This window comes from Topomyia yanbarensis, chromosome 3, assembly GCF_030247195.1.
Source record: "Topomyia yanbarensis strain Yona2022 chromosome 3, ASM3024719v1, whole genome shotgun sequence".
Classification (NCBI taxonomy): domain Eukaryota; kingdom Metazoa; phylum Arthropoda; class Insecta; order Diptera; family Culicidae; genus Topomyia; species Topomyia yanbarensis.
In genome coordinates this window covers 397,032,342-397,058,387 of record NC_080672.1, presented here as the reverse complement: position 1 = coordinate 397,058,387, position 26,046 = coordinate 397,032,342, and the positions used below count along the sequence as shown (strand labels likewise).

The 26,046-nt window shown below is 39.0% G+C and overlaps 1 protein-coding gene across 2 annotated transcripts in view; it reads left to right on the top strand.

Moving 5' to 3' along the window:
- LOC131689230 (syndecan) overlaps positions 1–26,046 on the top strand; it is a 114,346-nt gene that overhangs the window by 65,607 nt on the left and 22,693 nt on the right. The window contains exons 2-4 of one of the 2 annotated variants that reach the window (XM_058974178.1): positions 556–675; positions 22,809–23,073; positions 24,413–24,655. In XM_058974178.1, the coding sequence (XP_058830161.1) occupies positions 556–675; positions 22,809–23,073; positions 24,413–24,655 (628 nt within the window). The remainder of the gene's footprint in view (positions 1–555; positions 676–22,808; positions 23,074–24,412; positions 24,656–26,046) is intronic. The other variant, XM_058974179.1, reaches the window with a different exon arrangement.

Here is a 26,046-nt window from a genome sequence, read left to right as displayed (position 1 = left end):
TTTCAAACAGTTTGTTACCGCCTAAGTGACCGGTGAATGAAGTCTGAAATTCATGAAAAGAAAATATTTCAACGCTGAAAGTACGTGCATCCTAGACGTTGAGCTCAATTAAAATGCATAGCTTCATTTATGACGAACACGGTCGTGAAACCGCATACGGTATAATTTTTGAATTATGAAATCGTGCACGGTCCAGTGCAGTTTCCTTCACTTTTGATTCATTTGCATTCATCTGCGTCTGACACTGCAGGCAGGCAGGCAGGCCAGGACGTCGAACCTGTTCTGTTCAAAACAGTTTTTCATATTCTTCCACATGACGGATGTCCCTCCAGAGCACAGGGGTGACATAGATTCTAAAGGAAGTGCCTCAAACGTTTTTGTTTTCACGCTATCCTCGGCACCCGTGTGTAGTTATGCTACGTGAATAGGAACTCGCTCCTCTCCCATGCCAACAGCTCCGACCGTACCCATCTTCTATATATTTGCTTCCTTTGCATTTTTTTTGTTTCACTCTAACAGTGGTCTTTTTTCTCTTGTGTTTGGTTTTAATTGCAGAAATCAAATAACCGCAACAGTCAGTCGCTGTCGACACCGTTTGGCGCGGGAGGCTCTAGTCCGAATAATGATATCTACATTGACGATGAAGGCCTCGAGGGTTCCGGAAGCAGAGGAGAGGTAAGTACGAGGGGGGGGGGACCCGTTTCACTTATGCCAGGGGAAGTTAATTTAATTTGCGCCGCGTTTTTCTCCCTGAACACTTTTTGTGAGCGCCCGTGAATGCGCGATAGAACGTTGTTGCAGCCAATTTTTCATGTCAATTTTAGAACTTTCTTTTCGAAACAAGTTTCATGCATAATTTAGTGCTCCCGGTGTTCACTTTTTACTAAGGATTTGCTAGTTACTGCCAGCTCTGCCACTAGTGCTAGTGGCTGCAAAAGTGACCTAGATCGGTGAAATTTAGGTTTAAGCATACGTCACTATTGCATCTATCGCCCGGTGGAGCTTACGAAAAAGAACCACCTTCAGGGATGTACACCGCCAAGTTGGAAATTTTTGCGATGCAGTACATATAGCAATACAAATACTCCTTTCAGAGCAAAGGGGAAACGTGTGCCTCTAGGGAGTGTGCTGCGGGGGAGGCGAGTCGGGTAGGGTCGCGTCGGGTGTGTTGAGCCCCGTAGCTAACCAGGAAGCTAAGTAGAGTGTTTGAGCAAGGCTTATGAATGCCTTACATATAAAATTGCAATAAAAGTGCCACCGTGCACTTTTTGGAGGCTGCAGCACTGGCAAAGTGGTTCCATCCAAAAGCACATCAGACACCATCTCCCGGGGGAGCTGTATGACGGTTTATATCGGTTTCTCGAGCGGTTGTAAACATTGCTGCAGTCGGGAGGCGAGGCGGCATCAGACGTGTTTGAATGAAGATGGTCCCAGTGTCATGATGGGCTGCCTCAGCACTTATAAACTGAGAACGTGATACACTAGTGCCGGCGGAGGAAAGGGCAATGTTGGTAAAAGGGTTTTTAAACGAAATATTTCATCGATTGAAGTACTTCGTTCTACCGAAAGGATTTTCAGAGTCCATAAAGTAAGCACGGTTTCCTGCTAGAAGGCCCGGCGAAAAATATTGCGTTCTTGTATTTTATTTTTGACGCATTTATGATCAATCCAGTCACGCCTCGGCTGGATGTATGTCTCAACGTTACGTGTTAGGATGCCAATCTTGTCGGCAAAGCCCAAAGGCTGAACAAACTTCCACTCGTGACTTTCTTCTCTCCTCTAATTACAGTTTTCAAGGCAATATTAAACAGTAGACAAAAGAATCCATCATATTTCCGTAACCCCACCCGAGACTCAAAGGGATTTAAGAGTACTCTTTGATTGCTTTGATCAGTCGCGTCAGTCTGTCTGAAAACCTGTATTCGTGCATAATCAGCCATAGCTCATCTCGATTGATTGTATCATATGCGACTTTGAAGTCGATAAGAGCACCTTTTATTCACGGCATATCTGAACCTGCGAAATCGCGTATTTTTTCATACATACCTATTCGCGCAGTCGGTGAGTAGTCATTAGCAGAGTTACTAATATTCAAATTCATTGAACGAAAACTGATCATATTCAGCCGCATTCATTTTCAATATTCAGCGACGCAGCTGAAAGCGTCAAACGAACTAACCGTCCATTCATCCATGCAGATTTTCATTCCTTTCCGATTATTACACGAAGTGAACGTGCATCAACGAATCAAACTAGGCCCTGACACAATTTAAGCAATGATAATTGTTATTTTATATGATCTACCGGCACTTGAAAAGATTTGCCTAGATAATTATTGAATTGAACATTATTGTACGATATTCAACTGAATGAATAACATGTATTTTTGAATGAATATTTCCCCACGAGTCACATCAGGGTTATTTTCAGCCGTCAAAAAAGAGCTTCGATTACTTTTAACTCTAATCATTAGCCTTCACGCATTTATGAATTTATGGAAAAACGATCACGTTTACTGTATGGATTCCAAAAATCATGAACAAGGTCCTGATATTATGAATAATAAACATCGTATTCATGAAACTATTTGTATTTCCAAAAAACAAGCTCGCGCAAAAGAAAAATACATGACGTTACATTCGTATCTTTGAAGAGGCTACAGTGATTGTTTCTTTGACATGTTTAATTTTTGTTATGATTCTTGTTTATAATTGGAAGATGCACTGGTTTGAATAAACAATATTAACTAAAAGAGTCGATAGTTAAACGATGTTCCTGATTTCTGAACCATAGTCACGATTTTCGCAATTTCTTTTCATGTTATCGTGATGTTGGTCACGAGATTTACATCGGATTTTTCTGACAGAGTAGTGCGATTTATGTTCATGATTTCAGGATCTCTGTCACGATTTTCGTAATTTATGTGCATGTTATTGTGATATTTTAGACTTGCACTTACTATCGAACTCAACACGTTGAGTAATGTGACCCATGTTCATGATATCAGAAGTTTAAAATTTTATTTGTGGGTTACTACCGGCTTTTTACTCGGAGTAACATGACAATATGAAAGTTTCGTTTTTTCTGTTTTCAAATTTTCCTTGTCCTTGTGGCGCCAGTTGGACTCTAAAATCCGGTTTCGGGTCAATATTCCTCATCAGAAAACATGAGCTTCTGCGCTAACTACCGATACATCACTCGGTACAAGCCGGTTGTTTAACCCTTAAATGCGCAATGTTGTTTTAAAACAACATTATTGTAGCATGAAAAAAATCGATTTGCGCCTTTAAGGGTTAAGTCTTCACGCAAGACGTGTGTTTTTTTAGATTTTAGTGTGTAACTGGCGCCAATTTTGTGTTGGTTTAGATTTATCGAATTAGCATTAAGTTGGTGTTAGTTACTGACGAGGAGAATACAAAACACTAAAAAAATCAAACATATTTTAGGTTGTGTCCCAATTTACAAAAAATTAAAAGGTTGTGTACAGGACACAACCACGGTGACATTGAAAATGCAACTTTTTCAAGAGCGTGGGTGTCATCAGTAAAAACAGGTTACGGCCAGGGATGCCACATTGAAAACTGTGTTTCGGCCAAAAAAATCTTTTTACCATCTTTGATGACTAAAACAGGAAAAAAATCTGTGAAAATCTGTGATTAATTTCTAAAGAATCTGAAAAAATCACAATATTTCCAAAAATCTGTGAAAATCTGTGAAATTTTTATCAAAATGACAAAAATCTGTCATCTCCCTCTCGCAGGTTGATGGGATTGACGGTATTGTAAACATCATCAAGCCACAATATATTCAATAGAGTTATCTAAATATAAGGACCTTCGCTCTTTTTAGTTTTTATTTGCACCAAGTTCTACTACTAGAGGTTAATTAGTTCTCATGTTAATAATCCACCAAACATTATGACTACTGAGGATTTGATTTATATAAGAAGCCCGCTTCAAGATGTTGATTACAATATGCCTCGATAGTGGTGTGTCGAGGAGGCCGGGAGGGCTGATATGAGCCTTTTGTCTGTTCTATACCTTTCCTCTATTCACCAGCTCATAACCAACAATCAACCAGTAACAAATAGATAATTGAGAAAGGATGTGCTATGTGTGGTGATTGGCTATTCAAGTATTAGTAGTGTTTGAAGTCCTAATGTATGTCTCATGTGATGATCATAACTTCAGCTGTATCTTGTACCTATCTAATCTATTACGTCTCTCATATATTGTCTTTTATTTCTTCTTTTCGAGTCCTATACTGCCATTCTACACCCGCCTTCAGCTGAATCAACAACGATGGTGATAGTGAACGTCTTAACACTCACACATTCTCAAACGCGGTCTCAGCGGGAACCTACAAAAATGCCATCGTGCACGCGATTACGAATCGGTCACGTCCGAAAGTCTATCCTTGATCCTAGAAGCCTAGGTCCATGCCTTCAGCTGGACCAATTAAGAAAATACGCCCATACCTATTAGACAACACGTCTCATGGCAACATGACCGGGAACCCTATCGATATAAACGATCCCACTCTCTGCCAGAATTCAAACCGCGCACTGAAAATTTAATATCAGACTCACGGTTCGCGCAACCATTCAAGAACACACGTTACAAAATCACGTCAGCGCACAAACGTTAGAGCCCCTCGCGATTTTCCAAGCAACCTACGAACTCGCAAACATGATTACACCCCGGTGATAAGGTGAAAATCTCAGCACTCATAAACTTACCAACACGATCTCAAGTGTCAACCTACAAACTCCCGCGCTCGCGCCATCATGAATCGGGATCGTCCGGAAGTATCTATCCTCGGTACAAACAATCTAGGTCCTTGTTAATTATTAAAAAATAATAAAATTGAAAAATAACTACCATATCCACTAGACAAAACGTTCCATGGCGACATGACCGGAAACTCTAGTGATATGGGGTAACTCTCTCCCTGTCAGAATGTGATCCGTACACCGAAAACTAAAGATCAGAATGACGGTCCGCGAATATATAAATCGCCGCAGGGTTTCAAAATCGAATTTAAACACGCGAAGTCACATACACGCGAGCACACGGGACAAACACGTCAACATACGCACGCTTAAGCCCTTCGCGATCATCTACGCACACCTATGCCCGCGATCGCGTAAACTTGATAACACTGCGGCAATTGTGTGAACGTTTCAGTACTTACGAAGTTACAAACGCGATCTCAAACGCCAACCCGCAAATGCGCGATCATGAATCGGTCACGTCCTGAAATCTTTAACCTTTATTCTAGCAATTTAGGTCCATACATTCAGTTGGACCAATCAAAAAAAATAAAGCTCATATCCACTAGACCACGCGTTCTACGACGACATGATTGGGATCTCTAATGATATGGAAGAACCCACTTCCTTCTGGAATCTGAACCGTACACAAAAAATTAAGTATCAGATTCACGGTCCGCGCGCGATCATTCTAGAACACACGCGAATATGCGAAAGGCACACGGTTATGAAATAGAATTTATGCACGCGAAGTTACACGTTAGCACACGCGACATACAAACGCACACGCGATCGAGCACATTAACGTACAAATATTCGAGCCCTTCGCGATGATACACGCGATTCCGAGTCCCTACGCCCGCACATGCCTGAACCGTACAAAGAATATCACATTCAGAATCACGGCCCGCTACAATTGGCCTATTGCAGTGTTTTATTGGGCGACATTGCCTGTCTCGTCTGCAAATTGTAGTATGTGATTCTGACGGGGAGCCCTTCCGAGAACCTAGCTCTACAGCTCCAGTAGGACAACTCTCGAAAAAAAAAAAATGACAAAAATCTGTCATCTGTGAAAAATAATTTGTGATTAAAAATTTTGAAAAAAATCTGTGATATTTCAGAAAAATCTGTGAATATGGTAACCCTGGTTACGGCACATGCTAGCTTACTCCTCGATTCCATATGTTACAATTTGTTATACACCCTTTCCGGAAACATAATTTATCATTTGCCCTCCGACAATAGTGAAATTATAAATTCTAGTCATGCTCTCTGCTATGCTTTTAATCTAATCGATTATATCAATTTAACAATTATTTCTTAGCATTAATCGATTACAATTAGCCACTTTGTGAAATACAATATATGCACTCAGCACTCAACGGAGGGTAAGCCCACGCTCTCTAAATTAAATATTTGGGTTTGCAACGAAATATGAAATCTTTTCCAATTAAATTTTCCATAATTAATTCTTCTAAAGTTCTAGTTTTGAAATTTTCAGTTTTATATTATAGAACTTTCACAATTATGAATCTAGAGCTTTACCACAGAAGTTCTAAACGTGTATCCAATGAAGCAACAAAGAAAACGTCAGCGTATACCAGTTTTAATGCTTATAGAAAATAAAACAAAACGCAAGGTGATTGTTTCCGTTACAGTTTTGCTTTGAACCTCCTATATAAAATACTATGCTGCTTAATATGCCCGACGGAATTTGAACAACATAAAATACTAATGCTTGTCTTCGTCAGATGGCTTTACTTTTAGGTTGGCTACCAAAGATTGCTTAATTTCAACCTTTTTAAAACGAAAATCAATTCTGAAACTGCTCTAACATAAACCCCCGCTCACCCAATGTACTGGATACTAAGGTGTGGCAATGCTGTATTGCTCTCTCGCTCAATTTCTCTAACTTTATTACGTAATAAAGTTCAACTCCATATATTTTCCATATACCTGCTGTCCACGTGCTTTACAGAGATCGAGTGAGAGAGCAACAGCATTGCCACACCTTAGTATCAACCTCATTGCCGCTCACCCACCAACATATTCAACACACCACCGCATTTTAGTAGACGCAAGTCCAATTAAGTTTGCCCGTGCTTTAAACATACATAAACATGCTAGATGCCTTAGCGCCAAAGCACATCACGTATATCCGAAATATAATACGTGTGTGCCAATAGGCTCATTACCCTACGTACATACCAACCACCAAAAGCATTTGACGTTTCATTAACCGAACGCGCATAAAATCATAAAAATAAATTAATTTGTCGCTTTTGTCCCAGTCACATCACAACGCAAACTCACAAGCGGCATACAAACACATCGTACTCTGCTGTGCTCAAACCCAAGGTCACCCTACCCAGCCACTTTGCAAAGCATCGTGTACACACGACTCGAACTTATCGCATCGTCCGGACATTATTGTCCAGGTCCTACTCGTACGAAAATCGAGCAAGAACTAACGCAAACGACCATACGGTACCTCTATAAATAGCCTCCGGTATATGATTGAGTTGCTTAGGTTCTCCTTATTGTCGGCTCTGCCCGGGATAGATTGACTGGTGTGTATGGGAGTTTTCACGTTTCCCGAGATCTATTCATTTTTGCTTGTTTTTCAATGGTGTGCTACTGAAATACAAAAACAATATAGCAATAAAACATAATCTCAGTTAATTCCGAATTGTTTGGTACTGAAAAGACGGAAATCCGTTCATAAATAACATAGTTATTAGCGTTCACGCAAAAACGTGACATCGTTTGATTTTAGATTTTAGAATGACACCATGCCTGAGATAGTGCAGTATGACATTTTCAATGTCAAAAAATATTGGCCTTGCCTAAAAAATTTCCCGCTTGGGATTTTTTGCATAGCGACCATATGAATTGGATCATAAAAGTGCAACTGATTTGTGGTATCTTGTTTCGTGAACTACATCATGAACCTAATTTGTGGCTGTACAATGTAATTTTGATGCTCAGCGCAGTTTTCGTTTTCTGTCCGGACACCACACTGAACAGGGCATTGCCAAGGGTGCTTGAGGTTTTTGACAGTAGTATTATTTGAAAATATGAAAAAAAAAAAAAATGCATTAAATGCTAGCTTTTAAAGTAAAACTAGGAAAATTTTAGGTTAATGCATTTTTTAAAGGCAACGTTCTTTGCATTTCAATGGAAATATTTTAGTTTCTCGAAAAATAGGGGAAGTTGGAGATTCGGCACATTTTATCTCAAAAATCTCCCATTACTAATAACCATTCTGCTCTATGTTGCAAATCATACATATTTTGTAGTTTTTCTACAGAACAAAATGGAAATAGATTCCTTACTGGTAAAATTCACAAACATCAGATTTTTTAGATTTAGTTTAAGAAGCACAGTTTTTTCAATAAATGCCCAAATTTCCCTTCTTTTTCCTGAAATTATACCTATATCTACTATGTGATTCCGGAGCGTTTTCCACACTAAAAATACAAAATTAAATATTTTTTTTTGTTAAATGGAGTTGATACATACTGTTTAAAAATTCTACGAAGGTGTGCATGGTGCATGGTGTTTTGATAGAGTTTGAAATGGGTTCAACCCATGAAAACATCATAAACATGATCTGGAAGATTCCTATAAAAACCATATTCTGATTTATTTATGGGTTCAAGCCCATTTTATAGTGTTTTCGATAGTTGTGAAATAGTATTTCTATGTGGTTGTATGTTGTTAAAACCCATGAATAGCTCGGTATTCCTTCAATCGAATAATTGTCTAAGGATGAAACAAAGCTAATAAAATTTTCTTTTGCGAAACTAACTGAAACAAATAATTCATCATTATTTTGAAGAAATCATCGCACTTTTCTGTTGATATCGCTCTTCATCCGGTGCACACTTTCTTCAGTAACGGTTTTGGCCTACGGATTCCACCAATTCTTCAACCGACCAATTTTGCTGGAAACTGTGCTCTTCATATTCAGTTTCCGCTTCGTTATCGCACAATACTTCGCTATTGGATGAAGCTGGGGGCAATTCGGTGCATTCTGCTCTTTGGAGATGAACTGAACTCCATTAAGGTATTATTGTAGCACGTTCTTGTTGTAATGACATCTGGCTAAATCTGTCCGAAAAGTAATGGACCATAATGAGACCTAAAGAAGGGTAACATCCGTTTATTGAAGAACTTCCTTTACTTCCGAATTCATAGTGATTTATACTGATGTCTGTCAGAAAAACGCTGGTTTTCTTGTCACATGTCAAATCATAATTTTTTTCGCGAACTCTTCCGGAAAAAAAATTCAGCCACAGAATTTGTTTGCAATCGCATAGGTTTCATCGTCAATCAAAACCACATCCATTAAGTTTCATCAGCATCTGGCCGAACAGCTTCCAACCTTGATTTTGGTCCCTGTTCGTTGCTTGAGACTTTCGACGGGTTGTGTTTATTTGCTCGTCAATTTTTAGCCCAATTATATCCGAATGACCTTAAGTTGCAATTGACGATATACGGCTCCATTCCAAAGTTTGGTTTGCACAAAATTACATACATAGGTTCAAAAAATATCAAATATTCATCTAGATCTGAGCACATATTGAGTTACAGTTATTTACAACCTCTAAAACAATCTTAGACAGAGTCTGGTTCAAGTTGAATGTGTGTTTTTTGTGTATAGATTCCTGTGCAATCAAAGCATCGGCTGTAGTCAAATGAGTTCACAAGAACCATGCATTTTTTTTTAAATAATGCAGTCATTACTACTAACTTTTGAGGATACCGATCCAAGTTTTTCATATTCGTTTTTTGTGTCTACTTATCTTTCAATATAGAACCTCCTTTTAAAAATTTCGGAAGAAACAAGAGGAAAAGTTTTTAAACGTTTGTAACTTTCATTGTACTAAACGGAATCACATTATATTTGCACTAATCGGTGGCAAAACCAACTTTGTATGAAATCTCACAGTATGTATGACTTCTATGAACAACGCAAAAACTTTCTTAAATGACGCAGAAAACCAAAAATCGGATAGTGTATTTCAGACTGAGCCGTCAATATGGTGAACCTAAGAGACCCAATCGAATACATATTGGAAAGTTATATAAGTCCGCGTGTATTTTTGTAGTAAGTACGTTCTTCATCAAACGCTAGTCGAATGAAAAACAGGTCGCCCATATAGTGCTGCGCATATTTTTTTTTGGCTGATCAGCCTTATTCTGCATTATGACGGGTCGCTTTTTAGAACGAATATGATTATTATTCTCAATAACGATAGAAAAATCAACCGGGTGTCAGATTTGATCAAAATTACTTTCATTAGTACAACAATTATAACATTTTGTCTAAAATATTTTGGGTTGTGATATTTCAAAGTAACTAGAATATTTTTTAACAAGAAGACAAGATTTATTTAGCCTATGAAGGGGGTCCTCTTATATAATTGTGGCAAAAAGTACCAAATGTTTAATAATTTTTGAAGCTGTAAAATGACATGTGCGGTATTCTGCAAAATGTTTATTAAGGTTTCGTCTATAAAATGAAAATTTTCGAGTGTAAGGTGTCAAAATGGCGGGTTTTTCGGAACAAGATTTTTAGAAGCTGCGGGCATTCTCATTTTTGAGCCATTCAACCAATCAACTTCGGGTTTTGTCCGCCTAAAAGAAGACAGCATTCTCGGGCGCTGTAACCTACACAATCGCAATATTTTGAACATTACCGATTTTTTATAGCCGGTCAAAGTGGAAAAATCGTGCGAATAAACGATACTTTATTTTCAAGTGGCCGCCATTTTGTTTCTATATCGAATTTTTTCATGTTCTTCTGTTTGAGACGCCTCTACGGAATGTAATCTTCAAGATCGTTTTGGCCATTTTGGACGCCATTTTTGACACCTTACACGAAAATTTTTATTTTAAAGATGAAACCTTAATAAACATTTTGCAGAATAGCGCACATGTATAAGTGATTTTATTTCTTCAAAAATAATTATCAAACATTAGGTTATTTTTGCACAATTTTATAAGAGGACCCCAAGAGGATTCAGGTGGATAATACATGAGACGTTTCCTCGAACTTTCAAGGAAAAATCACTACAATTTTGAAGATATAGAGGCAATATTTATGTGTTTTGAAAAGCGCGCACACTCTCGCGAACAATCCTAGAAGTTCCTGAAATATAAATAATAAACCTCGTATTCGTGAAATTATTTGTGTTTCCAAAAAAACTAGTTCGCGCCAAAAATGTACCTGGCGATAAATTCAAATGTTTGGTTAGATTACAGTGGTTGTAAGTATCTTTTGTCATGCCTCTCCCGCTCTTGGAAAAAACGTGCAGCACAAAACAATGTTCGTAATATTTTAGTCAGAGTAGTGTGATTTATGTTCATAATTTCAGGATTTTTGTAATTTGATCTTGATCTTGTTTTTGGGGGGTTGTGCCAACGTAAGGACTCGATTCACACTCACAAAAACGCGACGCGAGACAGGACACAACACTTATTGTCCTTACTAACTTTAAAAAAGGATTAAAAATTACCTTTTTGTCGACCGGTTTCGGGCTCGATGTTGCCCATCTACAGGACGATGTCCGACTGATTACTGGATTACACATACAATCATACTGCGTGCAGTACTCGTCGAGAAGAGAGTTAAAAAAACACAAAAATTCACTGAATTTTCAGGTTTGTCAAGTGGAAAAGGGGTGATGATATTGGCGCGTCGTCCTCGTTCATAAGCACGTGTTCAGCATTGGCTATGTACATTGATTCCCATGCGTTCAGGTGTGCAGCTTTCCGTACAGTTTTCACGAGTTTCGCACTGTCCCAGTCTATGGTGTGATTGTGGGCTATAGTGTGTACTGCCACACTGGAGTCGTTGCCTCTTTCGTGGTCGACAGCATGCTTATGTTCTCGAATGCGGACTTTGAACTTTCGGCGAGTTTGTCCAATATATACTGCGGGGCAATCTTTACAGGGGATTTGGTAGATCCCCGATTTTTGATCGGTTGGAACCTTGTCTTTTAGATTACACAAGAGGTCTTTCAAGGTGTTACCACTTTTGTATGCGACTTGGTAACCATGTTGTTTTAGGACGGTTTGGACAGGGTTAGTAATTTTGGGGTAAAACGGCAAGCAGATTCTACGTTCCTGTTTTTTATCCGGCTCTAACGTTGTCGCGTTTTGTCTGTGCTTTTTCCTTTTGTGTTTTCTTAGAATTTTGTCCACAAATCTTTTTTCATACCCGTTCAATACAGCAGCTTTGTATATTTTTTCCCGCTCGGCCTGGAATTCTTCATTTTCCATCGGTACATTGAATAGACGGTGGGCCATGGAATGGAAGGCTGCTTGTTTTTGAGCGCCGAAAAAACAAGCAGCCTTCCATTCCATGGCCCACCGTCTATTCAATGTACCGATGGAAAATGAAGAATTCCAGGCCGAGCGGGAAAAAATATACAAAGCTGCTGTATTGAACGGGTATGAAAAAAGATTTGTGGACAAAATTCTAAGAAAACACAAAAGGAAAAAGCACAGACAAAACGCGACAACGTTAGAGCCGGATAAAAAACAGGAACGTAGAATCTGCTTGCCGTTTTACCCCAAAATTACTAACCCTGTCCAAACCGTCCTAAAACAACATGGTTACCAAGTCGCATACAAAAGTGGTAACACCTTGAAAGACCTCTTGTGTAATCTAAAAGACAAGGTTCCAACGGATCAAAAATCGGGGATCTACCAAATCCCCTGTAAAGATTGCCCCGCAGTATATATTGGACAAACTCGCCGAAAGTTCAAAGTCCGCATTCGAGAACATAAGCATGCTGTCGACCACGAAAGAGGCAACGACTCCAGTGTGGCAGTACACACTATAGCCCACAATCACACCATAGACTGGGACAGTGCGAAACTCGTGAAAACTGTACGGAAAGCTGCACACCTGAACGCATGGGAATCAATGTACATAGCCAATGCTGAACACGTGCTTATGAACGAGGACGACGCGCCAATATCATCACCCCTTTTCCACTTGACAAACCTGAAAATTCAGTGAATTTTTGTGTTTTTTTAACTCTCTTCTCGACGAGTACTGCACGCAGTATGATTGTATGTGTAATCCAGTAATCAGTCGGACATCGTCCTGTAGATGGGCAACATCGAGCCCGAAACCGGTCGACAAAAAGGTAATTTTTAATCCTTTTTTAAAGTTAGTAAGGACAATAAGTGTTGTGTCCTGTCTCGCGTCGCGTTTTTGTGAGTGTGTTGATCTTGATATTTGAAGTCTTGAGATTACTTTCGAATTCGACACGTAGAGTAATGTAGTAACAACAGACTAAAAAACCTGTTTTAATCCACCTAGAGGTGCAATTGTGCCTTTCTCATTTCTCCAAACTATGATTTAATAGCTGGTTCGTACAATATAACATTATGGAAATGTCTTTCATTCTTATTACACTTGGTAAGTATATATAAGAGCACCTTTTTGCATTCATCGCGGTATCGGTTTGAATCGGAGTTTTCTATGTGATCGCACTCCACAACCCGTAACTCCGGAGCCGGAAGTCGGATGGGGATGGAATTTAATATCAGTTTCCAGGGACGCAACACCTTTTATTTGAGACTAAGTTGACCAAATCGGTCTAGCCATTTTCGAGAAACCAATATAACCGTTATTCTGAATTTGGATGCTTCCGGATCCGTCGATGGTGGCCAGTGTGGCCAAAGAGACTTTGAATGACTGTTGGTGACCTAGATCTACAAATTCAACAGTTGTGTTTACATTTTGGAAAAAATTTCACCTTTTTACATTCATCGCAGAATTCGTTAGAATCGGGATTTTCTGCGTGATCGTACGTATCACCCTGTAATTCAGGAACCAGAACTCGGATCCACACAAAATTCAAATGCAGCTGATGGACCTTTCATTTAAAATCAAGTTTACCAAATCGGTTCAGAAAATTCCGAGAAACCGATGTGGACAAATCAACAAATTTTGTTTTGTAACCATACTCTTCAACTCGTAATCCGGAACAGGATGTCGGTTGAAAATTAAATTCAATAGCAACCTATGGGAATATTATACCTTTCATCTGAATCTTAGTTTGTAAAAATCCGTTCAGCCATTTCCGAGAAACCGATGTGGACATTTTGTAAACAAATCTGCACATACACACATACATACATACATGCATACATACACACATACATACACACATACATACACACAGATATTTTGCGATCTCGGCGAACTGAGTCGAATGTTATATGAGACTCGGCCCTCCGGGCCTCGGTTAGAAAGTCGGTTTTTGGAGCAATTGCATAAACTTTCTATATGAGAAAGGCAAAAGAATAATATTTAATTAGCCTAATAAGCATGAGTTCAATGTTATCTTCATGTGATTATAATTTGGAAAGGTTGGTGGAATGGGTTTGAACGTGTAGGGAACGGGGGGTTAGTAGAGTGGGAGTGGAGGATGCGTCAGAAATCCTTCATCTTATTTCGGTATACGGGATGGATGAAGGAAATGCGGGCGTGAGGGTGGTCCAAGGGGAGGGGAGTGATGAAGGAGGGAGGTGTAAGGGCAAGAGGGGAAGGGGGGGGGGCGGCGACGCAATACTCAACTGCATATTTTGCCTTCCATTTGAGACTTGGTTTGAGAAAATCGGTTCAGTCATCACCGAAGAACCGATTTGACTTTAATTGTGGAATATGCCCGGAATTCCGGACTTCCGGAATCGTCGATAGTGGACAATATATTCAAAGAATGTTTGATTGGCAATCAGTGATCTAGATCTACGATTGGAAGTAATTTGGTGACCATTTCAATAGTTTTTAGCCTCTGAGGTATTACGATTGTACCGATTTATATGGGAAATTCCAGTGTATCCTTACTAACACCCCTGTAACTCCGGAAGCAAGAGTCAGAACAGAATGAAATTCAGCAGCAGTCAATGGCATTACTGTATCTTTCATTTGAAATCAAGTTTGTAAAAATCGGTAGAGAATTCGTTGGGGAATGGGTGTGATATTAGCTTAGGAACTTGGCGGGTTCCCCGGGGGCGTCATGAACCGTCATAGGTGGCCAATGTGGTCAAAGCTGCTTTGATTGATCATTAGTGATCCAGACCCGCAAACTAGAGTAATGTTACATCAATTTTAATATGTTTTACATCATTTGAACATCATGGTGGTACCAGTTTATATGGGAATTTGCTGTGTGACCGCACTCTTCAACCCGTAACTTCGGAACCGGAAGTCGGATCAACTAAAAATTCAATAGCAGCTTATGGGAGCGTTATACCTTTCAGATGAAACTAAGTTTGCGAAAATCGGTTCAGCCATCTCTGAGAAAATTGTGTGAGTTTAAATGACACACACACACATACACACATACACACACACATACATACACACACAGACATTTGCCGATCTCGACGAACTGAATCGAATGGTGTATGACACTCGGCCCTCCGGGCCTCGGTTAAAAAGTCGATTTTTACAGTGATTGCATAGCCTTTCTTTATATGAGAAAGGCAAAAAAGTAGCGACTGTTTTCGAACACAAACTTACGTTCTCCTTAAGCACAGATTTTCACAGATTTTTAGATATACTGCGCACAGATTTCATAAAATATTACCTGGTATCTCTGGTTCGAGGTTCTAATAGTTTTCTTATAATTACTGTTCGTACCTATTACTGTTTGCTAACAGCTGGACATAACTGCATGATATTTCATAAAAAAAACGCATGGAACAAAAATGATTTCAAAACTTTTCTAAATTTTGTGAAATAGTTCACGTAAAAATTTCGTGGCCATGTGCAGAGTTGCATGAAATTGAAAATGATTAAGGATATTTTCTAAATATCACAAGCACGGAAGATAAATCATTCATATCATTCTTTTTGCCTTTCTCAATAGAAAGGTATTGCAATTGCTCTGAAAACCGACTTTTTAACAGAGGCATGGTGGGCCGAGTGACATATACCATTCAATTCAGTTCGTCGAGTTCAGCAAATGTCTGTGCGTGTGTATGTATGTGTTTGTATGTGCGTCTGTGTGTGTGTATGTGACCAAAAATGTCACTCATTTTTCTCAGAGATGGCTGAACCGATTTAGACAAACTTAGTGTCAAATGAAAGGTGCAACGTTCCCATAGGCTGCTATTGAATTTCTAATGGATCCGACTTCCGGTTCCGGAATTACAGGGTGATGAGTAAAAAATTTTTTTATAATAATCGATTTTTTGGGACTTTGCCGACTTCACACCTTTTTTCAGTTCAATATTACCATGGCTTTTTTTTTCCTTTTCAAAATTTTAGAACTCGAATAATGATTTCTTTTCTTGTATATTGTTGTCATGTCATGTATAATCAGGGTGGCCAGACCAACAGATTTATCGGTAGTCCTACCGATTTTGGTCTTCCCTACCGATTCACAGACGACCAACGCAAAACTACCGATATTTTGTTATTCCTGCCGAAAACTACCGATTTTTATTGATTTTGAACACATCCTACTCAACATTATTTTTTTGGGATGGATTTGGTCTGAGATCTGTGTTGTCAGTATTTTACAATTCTATGTCAATACTACGTTTTTGGGACAACAACCCGGCCTACCGATAACTACCGATAAACTTTTAGTGACCCTACCGATATTAAGGAATTCTATCTGGCCACCCTGTGTATAATAATAAAATGTAATATATGCACTTCAAAGCTTTTAATGAATATAAACAACGCAAGCATACTCGTGTTCATGATTGAGAAAGGCACAATTGCACCGCTAGGTGAATTAAAACAGGTTTTTTTTTCTTTAAATTGAAATACAATACGCAAAAAACCGTTGACAACCATTGTTGTATGGGTATTTTGGTAGCATATGATCTACAATTCAATCTTTTGCAATAATTTCGGATGAACGTCCATCGTGATTATGTTTTGAAAAGCCACTTCGGTCGGTCAAATTTTGGTCATTTTTTCGAGAACAACTGAAGAAATTTCGTGAATAACACATCCAATGTTGACCTGTAGCTCATCAGTTGCTTGCTGTTTGTCAGTGTAGATGAGAAAATGAACGTTGCATCATAATGGATGAATTTTTGGCAGTTAAATGCAAAACATTCCAAAAGTTTAAGTGTTTTGGCTTGATTAAATTGTAGAGAAAACTGGACAATTTAAAACTAAGTTGGTATGTCAACTCAGTCATTAAAAAAAAACCGCGATTAAAAAGAATGTTGAAAAAAACAACCTCTAGATCATAAACCATGTACTAGGAATCATGAACCAGCTCACGATTCCATGAATAATATTTCATGATTTTGTGGAATATTTCACAAGCACGAATGATCAGTCGTAACTACTACATTAGGCATCATGAACCAGTTCATGAATACATAAATAATATTTTATGATTTTGTTAACCATTTCACAAGCACGGATATTTAATCGTGACTAATATATTTGAATCATGAATTAGTTCACGAGGATTTAATGGCTTCATGAATAACATTCCGAGTTACGTGAAATAGTTCAAGAGGACATATCCAAACTGGTTTGATTTCGTGAACTAATTCACAACCACGACAAGCAAATTCCGATCAAGATGTAATGCATCATGAATCAGTTCACGTCGTATAGTTGAACTCCGAATTACTTTTCAAAATCTATGAATAAAACCACGAATCAACCTTTGGTTTATGAATAATGTTCATAAATTTGTGAATCTATTTGGTAATGTTATGGCAGAAATAGTGACTGAAGTATACAAAAACAAATACCTCCACTTATAAAAGCGTTAAGTTGGCGTTACTGGAGAGTAATTGAACCTAATCATAGAACACAGGATTTTTGTTCATGGTCGTGTTGTCGTAACGTAAAGACGTGATTGTTCCAGAATTCATTTCTCGATTTTGGGAACATTACTTTCCGTGTAGACTTCGAATACGTTTTTCTCGAAACACTATTTTAAAAATCGGGCGGGTGTGTAACGGCTTTATCGATTGCTTTCAGACTTTGAGCATATCTTCATACAATGTAATTTACTACGCTGCGTAGAGGATTTTGGATACACTGTGATTTTTTACAATCTGTTTAATACAAAATATTAATGTGAAAAAACGATTGGCGGTGGTCAGCTATTTTCGTACGCGTCCCTTATCGCCTCTTTTATAAGGTGCTTCATCAACGGTGCTATCTTTGAAAATGAACCTTCTTGGTTATGCAGCTAAATTTGTTACACTGACGGATCAATGTTGGAGGTCCGAGCCGGTACTGGTGTATATTGCCGTGAAATGAGATTGGGCTAATCCCAATAGTTTGGGAGTTACTCTACCGTATTCCAAGCAAAAGTCTTCGCAATTCAGTGTGGCGTATTACGAACACTTCAACCGGGAATTTGCGGTATAAGAATTTGTTTTTGCTATGACAGGCTGCCCTAAAAACACCGTTAGATTCGAGACCGAAATCAGTAATCGCATGTAGCACTCAAATCGAAGAACTTGGTGTTTCAAATGATATTTATCTTTTATGGGTACCTGGTCATTCCGGTATTACTAGCAATGTATGGGCAGACGAATTGGCTAGAGCGTACGCTGCGACTGCCTTGGTTGGTCCAGAACCCTTTCTACAACTGTTGATATGTTGGATAAAGCTCAAGATTCGCTGTTGGGCTGTATTCGAACATGCCAATCATTGGCGTAGCTTTCAACTTTGCGCTCAAACTGAATCATTTCTGTCGGATGGGAGTTGAAATATGTCAAAGAATTTGTTGTATTTGTAGCATGCTGAGTATTTTTTGTATGATCTTTGTGTATTCGATTACGGAACTTCATGTCATTTGATATGTAGCTGCTTTGCTGTAATTCAATTGCGTATCCGGACTTTCGGATCTCCATCGACAAATGAACCTATTAACAGGGACAGGGACTTCACGATATGTTATTGTTCCTACCCAGCGTATAGAGCTATATGCTTTATCAGTGGGGTTCATTATTGCTTTGGTAGTGAAGAATGCAGGCTGAATGTTGTTTTGTATTGTGTTGTCATTTTCTAGTTCCGTACCCTTTCTTCTTTCACCGCTCTCTCCCTTCGCATCAAGAAAGTGATGATATATTCTGATTCCTGATTTCGATCGATTGGAAATTTGAATTGTGGAACATGGATGAGCAAATCTTGAGGGTCGCCAAAATTTTTCACAACCCATTACAAACTCGCCAGTTTAGATTCATAGGATTGCCGGAACTTACCTTGACGAGATAGAAGGTGTGGAAAAGCTGACATCGAGCGGATGTATTTTATCAGAGCGGTGGCATTTCGAAACAACTGGGAAGAACAGCTTCATAATACTGGACAAGATGCGCCCTCAATTGTCCAAGTGACAGGTGGCCAACGAGATGATGTATTTAGCAAAGAACAAAGGTCATTTATTCAACTAGAGCATCGTCAGCGTGCCTTGCTTTTATGAAGTGAGATCGAGGATTCTACAGCAAGCACAAATACCTTTTTCAATCATACATCCTTTGCTTCTTCCAAAATTTGTTGTCTCGTTCTGGATGATGGCTAATGTAATCTTGACTGTTCCTTATTCCTCTTCAGCACCATACTTGTGAAATTTATTACGAAAATGAATGTATCAGACGTTTTGTTACTGGACTGCTAGATTATCCCGTTTATAAGAAACAAGCTGATAAGGACAGATTTCCAGATTGCATTATCCTTCCTCGAGAACTAGTGAGAAAAAAAAGTAAATCTTCTCGTTTAAAACACAACTTGCGGAATCGGGAATTATTTTTTTTAACCAAAAGCTGCGCTTTCTCTAGTACTCAAATTCTTCTGAACACACTGTTCAAGAAGACAACCATTTTTTGCAAATGAAGTTTGTAAGAAAAAAAAAGTCTGACTTTTGGTAATTTTTAACTATCTAAATGCACACCTAACGTAAAAAAATTAAACAAGTTTTATTGTAAAACCTAACTTTTCATTCAAAAACCTTTTAAAAAGGTTACCCGACCAATCATTTCAGTTTTTATCGTAAATAGTAAATTTTCTCCCCTCCCCTAGGTTGATGGGTTTGACGGTATTGCAAACATGATCAAGTATATTTTGTGCATCAGGTTTAAAGAACCTCTGGCAGACAATTGCTTTAACATGATTATTACATTACGTCTCGATAGTAATGCATCGAGGAGACCGAGAAAGCTTCCCGAGCAGAAGAAAATAACTTCAGAATACCAAATTCGGGTATATTTTACCCAACACTTGAACACCACAATAAAGTATTTAGGAGCCTTGCATAAGAGGTAAAATACCTGATATAATAACTGAGACATGTACTACGAATAACTAGTTGATAATGATAAGAGTTATTGTAATACCTGAATAATAAAACCTTTTTAACCTTCCAATAACAAAATTCACTGTATGGAGGTATTCAATAAGGTATTGATTTGGTATCACTGGAATACATAAACAATACTTAAATAATGTATTATACCTCATTGAGGTATTATGCAGGTTTTGAAGAATGCTTCTTCAATACCTGCATAATACCTCAATCAGGTATTAATAATCAATTAATACCTGGTTTTGGTATGATACCAGAAAATAGTATGCTCGGGTTGTTGGCCATTTATTTTCTCCTGGTTGGATTATACCCCTTTTTATTGTTTTGTGTTTTTTTCAATAAAGAAATGTAAAAGCAATTGTTATGCGCTAGTCGTATGTGTTTTTACTCGTCTGACTATTTGTGACAACTTATTCAGGGAATCGATGGGCAGATAGACTAATAGGTAATTTATTATCTCACATGCAGTTTTTTCCTTACTAGAATTCGTTGGTAACTTCACTTCCGGTGCTCAATTCGAGCATTCGATTTCATTCATTTGGGAGAATCGGATTGGATAAATTAATATACGATTAATTTACCGACGCATAATTTATTTCGGGACAGAATATTGAGATAAAATTCTAATTGAATGCAATTGTCGTTAACGGTAAATAAATACCATTTTCTGGTATTTAGACAAGTTAAAGTAGTTTAATTGTGTGTTACATGTGTTCTTTTCTTCTACTTCACTAGTTTCCTTTTGTTGTATTTCTTTTGCTTATTCTCTACTCAATTATACCAAAAATAATATCGGTCAATTTATATGTTTCTACCTAAACTTGCTGCATCTTTTTTATCTCTATTCGGTATGTTATGTTTCCTTTTATTGCAATATCTTTAATTAGATTCTTACTAACAGTCACTAACACAATCAATTGCATGTTATCTTATAAACACTCACAATGTGTCCCATTCCCAACGTACAAACGCTCGTGATCTTCGCGGTAACACAAACCTGGTCACAAACGCGAACATGCAGTTGCAATCATCCACATCCCCATCTCAAGCCTTAACCCATCGCCCGCGCGATCATGAATCGGTCACGTTCGGAAGCCTCTACGCTTGGTCATAACAGCCAAGACTCATGCTTTCAGTTGGTTCAATAAAAAAGCGCTCATATTCACTAGAAAACACGTTCCATGGCGACATGACCGTGAACTCTAGTGATATGACGGAACTATCTTCTAGTATCTGAAACGTACATTGAAAATTAAGCATCAAATTTACGGTCCACGCGTCATTCAAGAACACACGTGAATATGCGAATAGCCACGGATATAAAGTTGAATTTATCCACGTGCGGTTGTATACACGCTACCTGACGCGACAATCATGTTAAGATAAAAATGTTTGTATCGCGTAAACTTATAAACACGGTCTCAAGCACGGGCTTTAAACGCATGTGTTCCCGTGTTAATTTCTACCAATAAAGAAATGACGTTCATCTCCTAACTAAACAACATGTTCCAGGGTAACATGACTGGGCCTAGTGATATGGCAAATATCTTTCTCCTCTAGCATTCAGCACGTTAGCATACAAACGCTTAAGACCTTTGCGATCATTCACGCATACCAAAACCCGCGGTCTTAGTCAGAGTATTAAGTGAATGCTTAAACACTCATAAACTTCTAAACGCGATCTCAAACGGGAACCTTCACACGCCCATGTTCGCGTGATAATGAATCGGTCAAGTTCAGAAATCTCTTCCTTCGGTTCTAGAAGCCAAGGTCAGTTTGACGAAAAAAATTATGTTCATATCCGCTAGATAACACGCTCCATAGCGACATCGCTGAGAACTAGTGATATGGGGAAACTTGCTCCCTTCCAGCATTTGAACTAAACACAAAAAATTGAGTATCAGATTCACGGTCCGCGCGCGATCGTTGAAGAATACACATGATTGTAAAATCGCGAAGTTACGTACACACTAGCGCACGCAACAAACACGTTAACATACAAACGCTCAAGCTCTTCGCGATCATCCACGTACACCTACGCTCGCGATTTTACAAACAGGATAACATCCCGGTGACTAAGTGAACGTTTTAGCACTTATAAATTTACAAACGCCGTCTCAAGATTGAACCTATAAACCCCGTGTTCCGGCGATCATAAATTCGTTACCTCCGGAAGGCCCGTCTCTCGGGCCTAGCAGCCTAGGTCGATGCCTTCAGTTGGACCAATAAAAAATGACTTCTATCATCTGAACCGCATTCTGAAAATTAAGTATCAGATTCACCGTCCGCGCGCGATCATCCAAGAACACACGCGAATATGCGAATGGACACACGAAGTTACATACACGCTAGCGCACGCGTCATACAAACGTCCACGCGATCGAACACGTTAATGTACAGACGGTCGAGCCCTTCGTGATGATACACGCGACCGTGATGTCCCTACGCCCGCACATATCTGAACCGTACAATGAATATCACACACAGAATCACAACCCGCTGCAAATGACCTTATGCAGTGTTTTAGTGGGTGATATTTCCCGTCTCGTCTATAATTATAGTGTGTGATTCTGACAGGGAGCACTTCCAAAACTCTAGCTCAACAGTTCTAGTAGGACAACTCCCACAAAAATTATAACACTCACCTACTTTACGCTCATACTCTGTAATTCACACTCTGTTTCTCCTCTCTCTTTCTCCCATCCCCGCAGATTCGCGACGATCTAGAGAAGGAAGACGACGAATCTTCCGGCTCCGGTTACGGTGACGATGACGAAGACTCTTCCTCGTCCAGCTCGAGTCGCAACAGCAACACGAACCTAGGCGCGGGCGGTTCGAAGGATAAGTCCCGCATTTCCGAAAACAGTGCAGGAGGATCAGGTGATCATGAAACCTACGTTGACGAAGATGATGATGATCTCTACACTGAAACCAAAAGACCTTCCGTTGATCCGTCCACGACAGACGATGAAGATAGTCAGTTTTGCATGGCTTTTTATTTATTTTACCATTAGTCTAAGAGAAAATGGGAATTTCGAAGGGCAAACGTGGCTAGACAAGGATGTTCCCATCGCATCGTCCAGTTTCGTTTGCTGTCCGAAATAGGGACCATTACTATTAAGAACAAGTCCATTTTATTCTCTATAATTTTACAGCTTAGGGTGGAAGATGACTGTCGATACAAATTTCAGAAAAAAATGCACTCTATTAACAATGGTTTCACTACATTCCTACCAATGACCTATACAACTGTTTTTTCGATTACTCGTGTTCTGTCTGTTGTTTCTTGGACGACTTTCAATTTCTTGTTTTCTTGCATGAGTTTCATTCATTCCGATCATCAGCAATTTCACCAAGATTAAACATCGTAATTTTTGCAGGAAACACTCATCACCCTAAAAATAGTTTTCCCATTCGTTAATATTTGTTCGAATTGTAGCTCACTGATGCTGACTGCTTATATCGTGCCGTCATTCTCTCCCATTAGATTGAAAAATCAATCGGCCCACTCCTCATTCCACCCCATATTTCTGCTCATCATCCATCAGCACACTGTGTTCTTGTAACTTTTTTAGTAAACATCGTATCGCTCGGCAATTTGCAACAATATTTACTTCCTGATAAATGTGATTCGCTGCAGTGCTTCCCATTCTCATCATTCCACACCTGAATCGTCGTAGTATATATACTCGCTGTTAGTTACATTCGTATCGAATTGCTCAGTCCTCTTTTGAAATTCATTATCCTTGTGTCATACAGAAAGCTAGATTTTCAGCTATAGCTATAAGGCTTCAACAAGTTCGTCTATGGATTTTTAATTGTGTAGCTCGATTGTAAGAAATTGTATATTTTCGCAATTTTACCCATCTGCAATTATCATCAGTACAACGCCCATTCGTTCATATTTACGACGAAATTTACGCCAAACTTGTTCGCTTGCTCAGTCGTCAGTCGTCGTGACATTCAATTTGCAACGAAACTTTTCTCATTGCAGCCCGGTTCGTGAGAAAAGTTTTTCCACAGCTGAATCCATAGACGAACCGATTATTTATAAGTTTAAAAGGGCACATGTGGGAAACTATAAACCGGAAAATTTCTCACGTATCGAGTTTCGAAAAAAAACTGTTTGCATGCATGTGCCCTTTTCCCCGTTTATTCACTACCAAGCTACCATTTATTTTACTACCTACTAACTAACCGATGCATGCTTTGCGATAGTAATAAACTTACGTGTGCCCACGTGCCACCGCACTTCTAATGCAAAACTTTTTCTTTTGACCGTTTGCGGTATACAAACCGCACACCATCAACACAGTGCCAATCGGTAAGGACACCAGCAAGCAATCGGGCACCAGCATAACGCACGGTGGTCAAACACCCGACGGAGACCTCGAGATCAGTCACACCCAGCACATTACGCCCACGGACGTCGGTACCGGCGGTCACGGACACGGTCACGATAGTACCAACCCGTACGGCGGCAGTGGCGTATTGATCATGAACGCCAAGAATGAGGACAGGACTGCCAGCTTCTTCGCACAGCCGGGCATTCTCGCAGGTAGGTGTATCGGGAATCCATCCTTTGTTTTACGCCTCCCTCAAACCGTCGCGTCAACGTCCTTTCCGAAACCCCTTGAATCATTTACTAATTGCGTATAAAATATTCAGCACCACGTGTACACTTCAGGTGAATATTGCGTCGTACTCGACCGACATCAACTTACGCTCCCGGGGATGCTTTATGGAAAGAAGTGGTTTTTCCTTAGAATGGCATTGATTTGGGAAATTGGATTTAAGGTTTAATGATGGAACCGTTTTCCCATCGTCCCCATTCGGCGCTCGAAGGTCGGTTTGTCATTTGACACACGAAGCGAAGAATCATCACCCGTCGGGGTCAAAACGAGATCGACTACAAAGACGACAAACTTTTCTCGTTAGAAGTCGAAATCCCGCGGAGAGTTTACGGTAATGTCCGTAAGTGAGGAAGAATGAAACCAAAACCGTTGCCGACGGGTTCTGGTTGAAAAGGCACTTTCTTGGGTTGTTACGAAACGAAGGACACGGTTTCTAGATATTACCGGTTTGCTCATTAATTAATAACGCTAAATCATTGAGTGTTTTCCACAGCGTGAATAAATTATGGGTGGAAGAGCCGGACACTAAAAGCAACGCTCTAGTGCTACATTCCGAGGCGGAACATAGCACTTTATTTCGACTGGCTTCATTGTCGATTCTTAGTGTACAGGGTTCACCAGTGTCGTTTAAAATCCTCCTATAATTAGACTTCCAATATAATACAACTCACCTATGGAACCAGTGCACAGTGGGACAAGCTCGAATTTAATTCCATATATTAAGGTTACATGATATTTTCGCTAGGATTTTTTTTCGTTTTAGCTCTCATATACATTTTTGTGAGATGTTAGGTGATTTGGATGTGAAATGAACTTTTGGAAGCTTTTTGAAGGACATAACGCAAGTATTGCATAATAGGAACTACATTCAGCAATTTGAGTTTTTCGAAGAAAAAAGTAATGTATCCAAAATTATTCCATATGATTAAATTACATCGTAAAATCACCAAAAATAAATCCTTAATTGGTTTTATTATTCTTTAGATAACTGTTTGTTATGAACTATTATTTCGAACAATTTTGATTACAACAACGACGTCCGCAAATGCCCATGATCACACTATACTTATTCGAAAGCTTTTAATTTTAAAAATAAAAACTATGAGTCTTTGCTAGTTTTGCGATAACTTGCGATTAGCAGTTCAAAATTGAAATCAACCGTCGATGGAGACGCATTGTTATTACTTTTAAATTTGAAATAATCACTTTATAACTAGAATAAAAGCATGTACAGTAGACTATCCAGAAAAATAAAGAATTTTTGAACACTCAATCGGCCCACCACTGATTCGATTCCTAGTCCCACCAGGAGTAC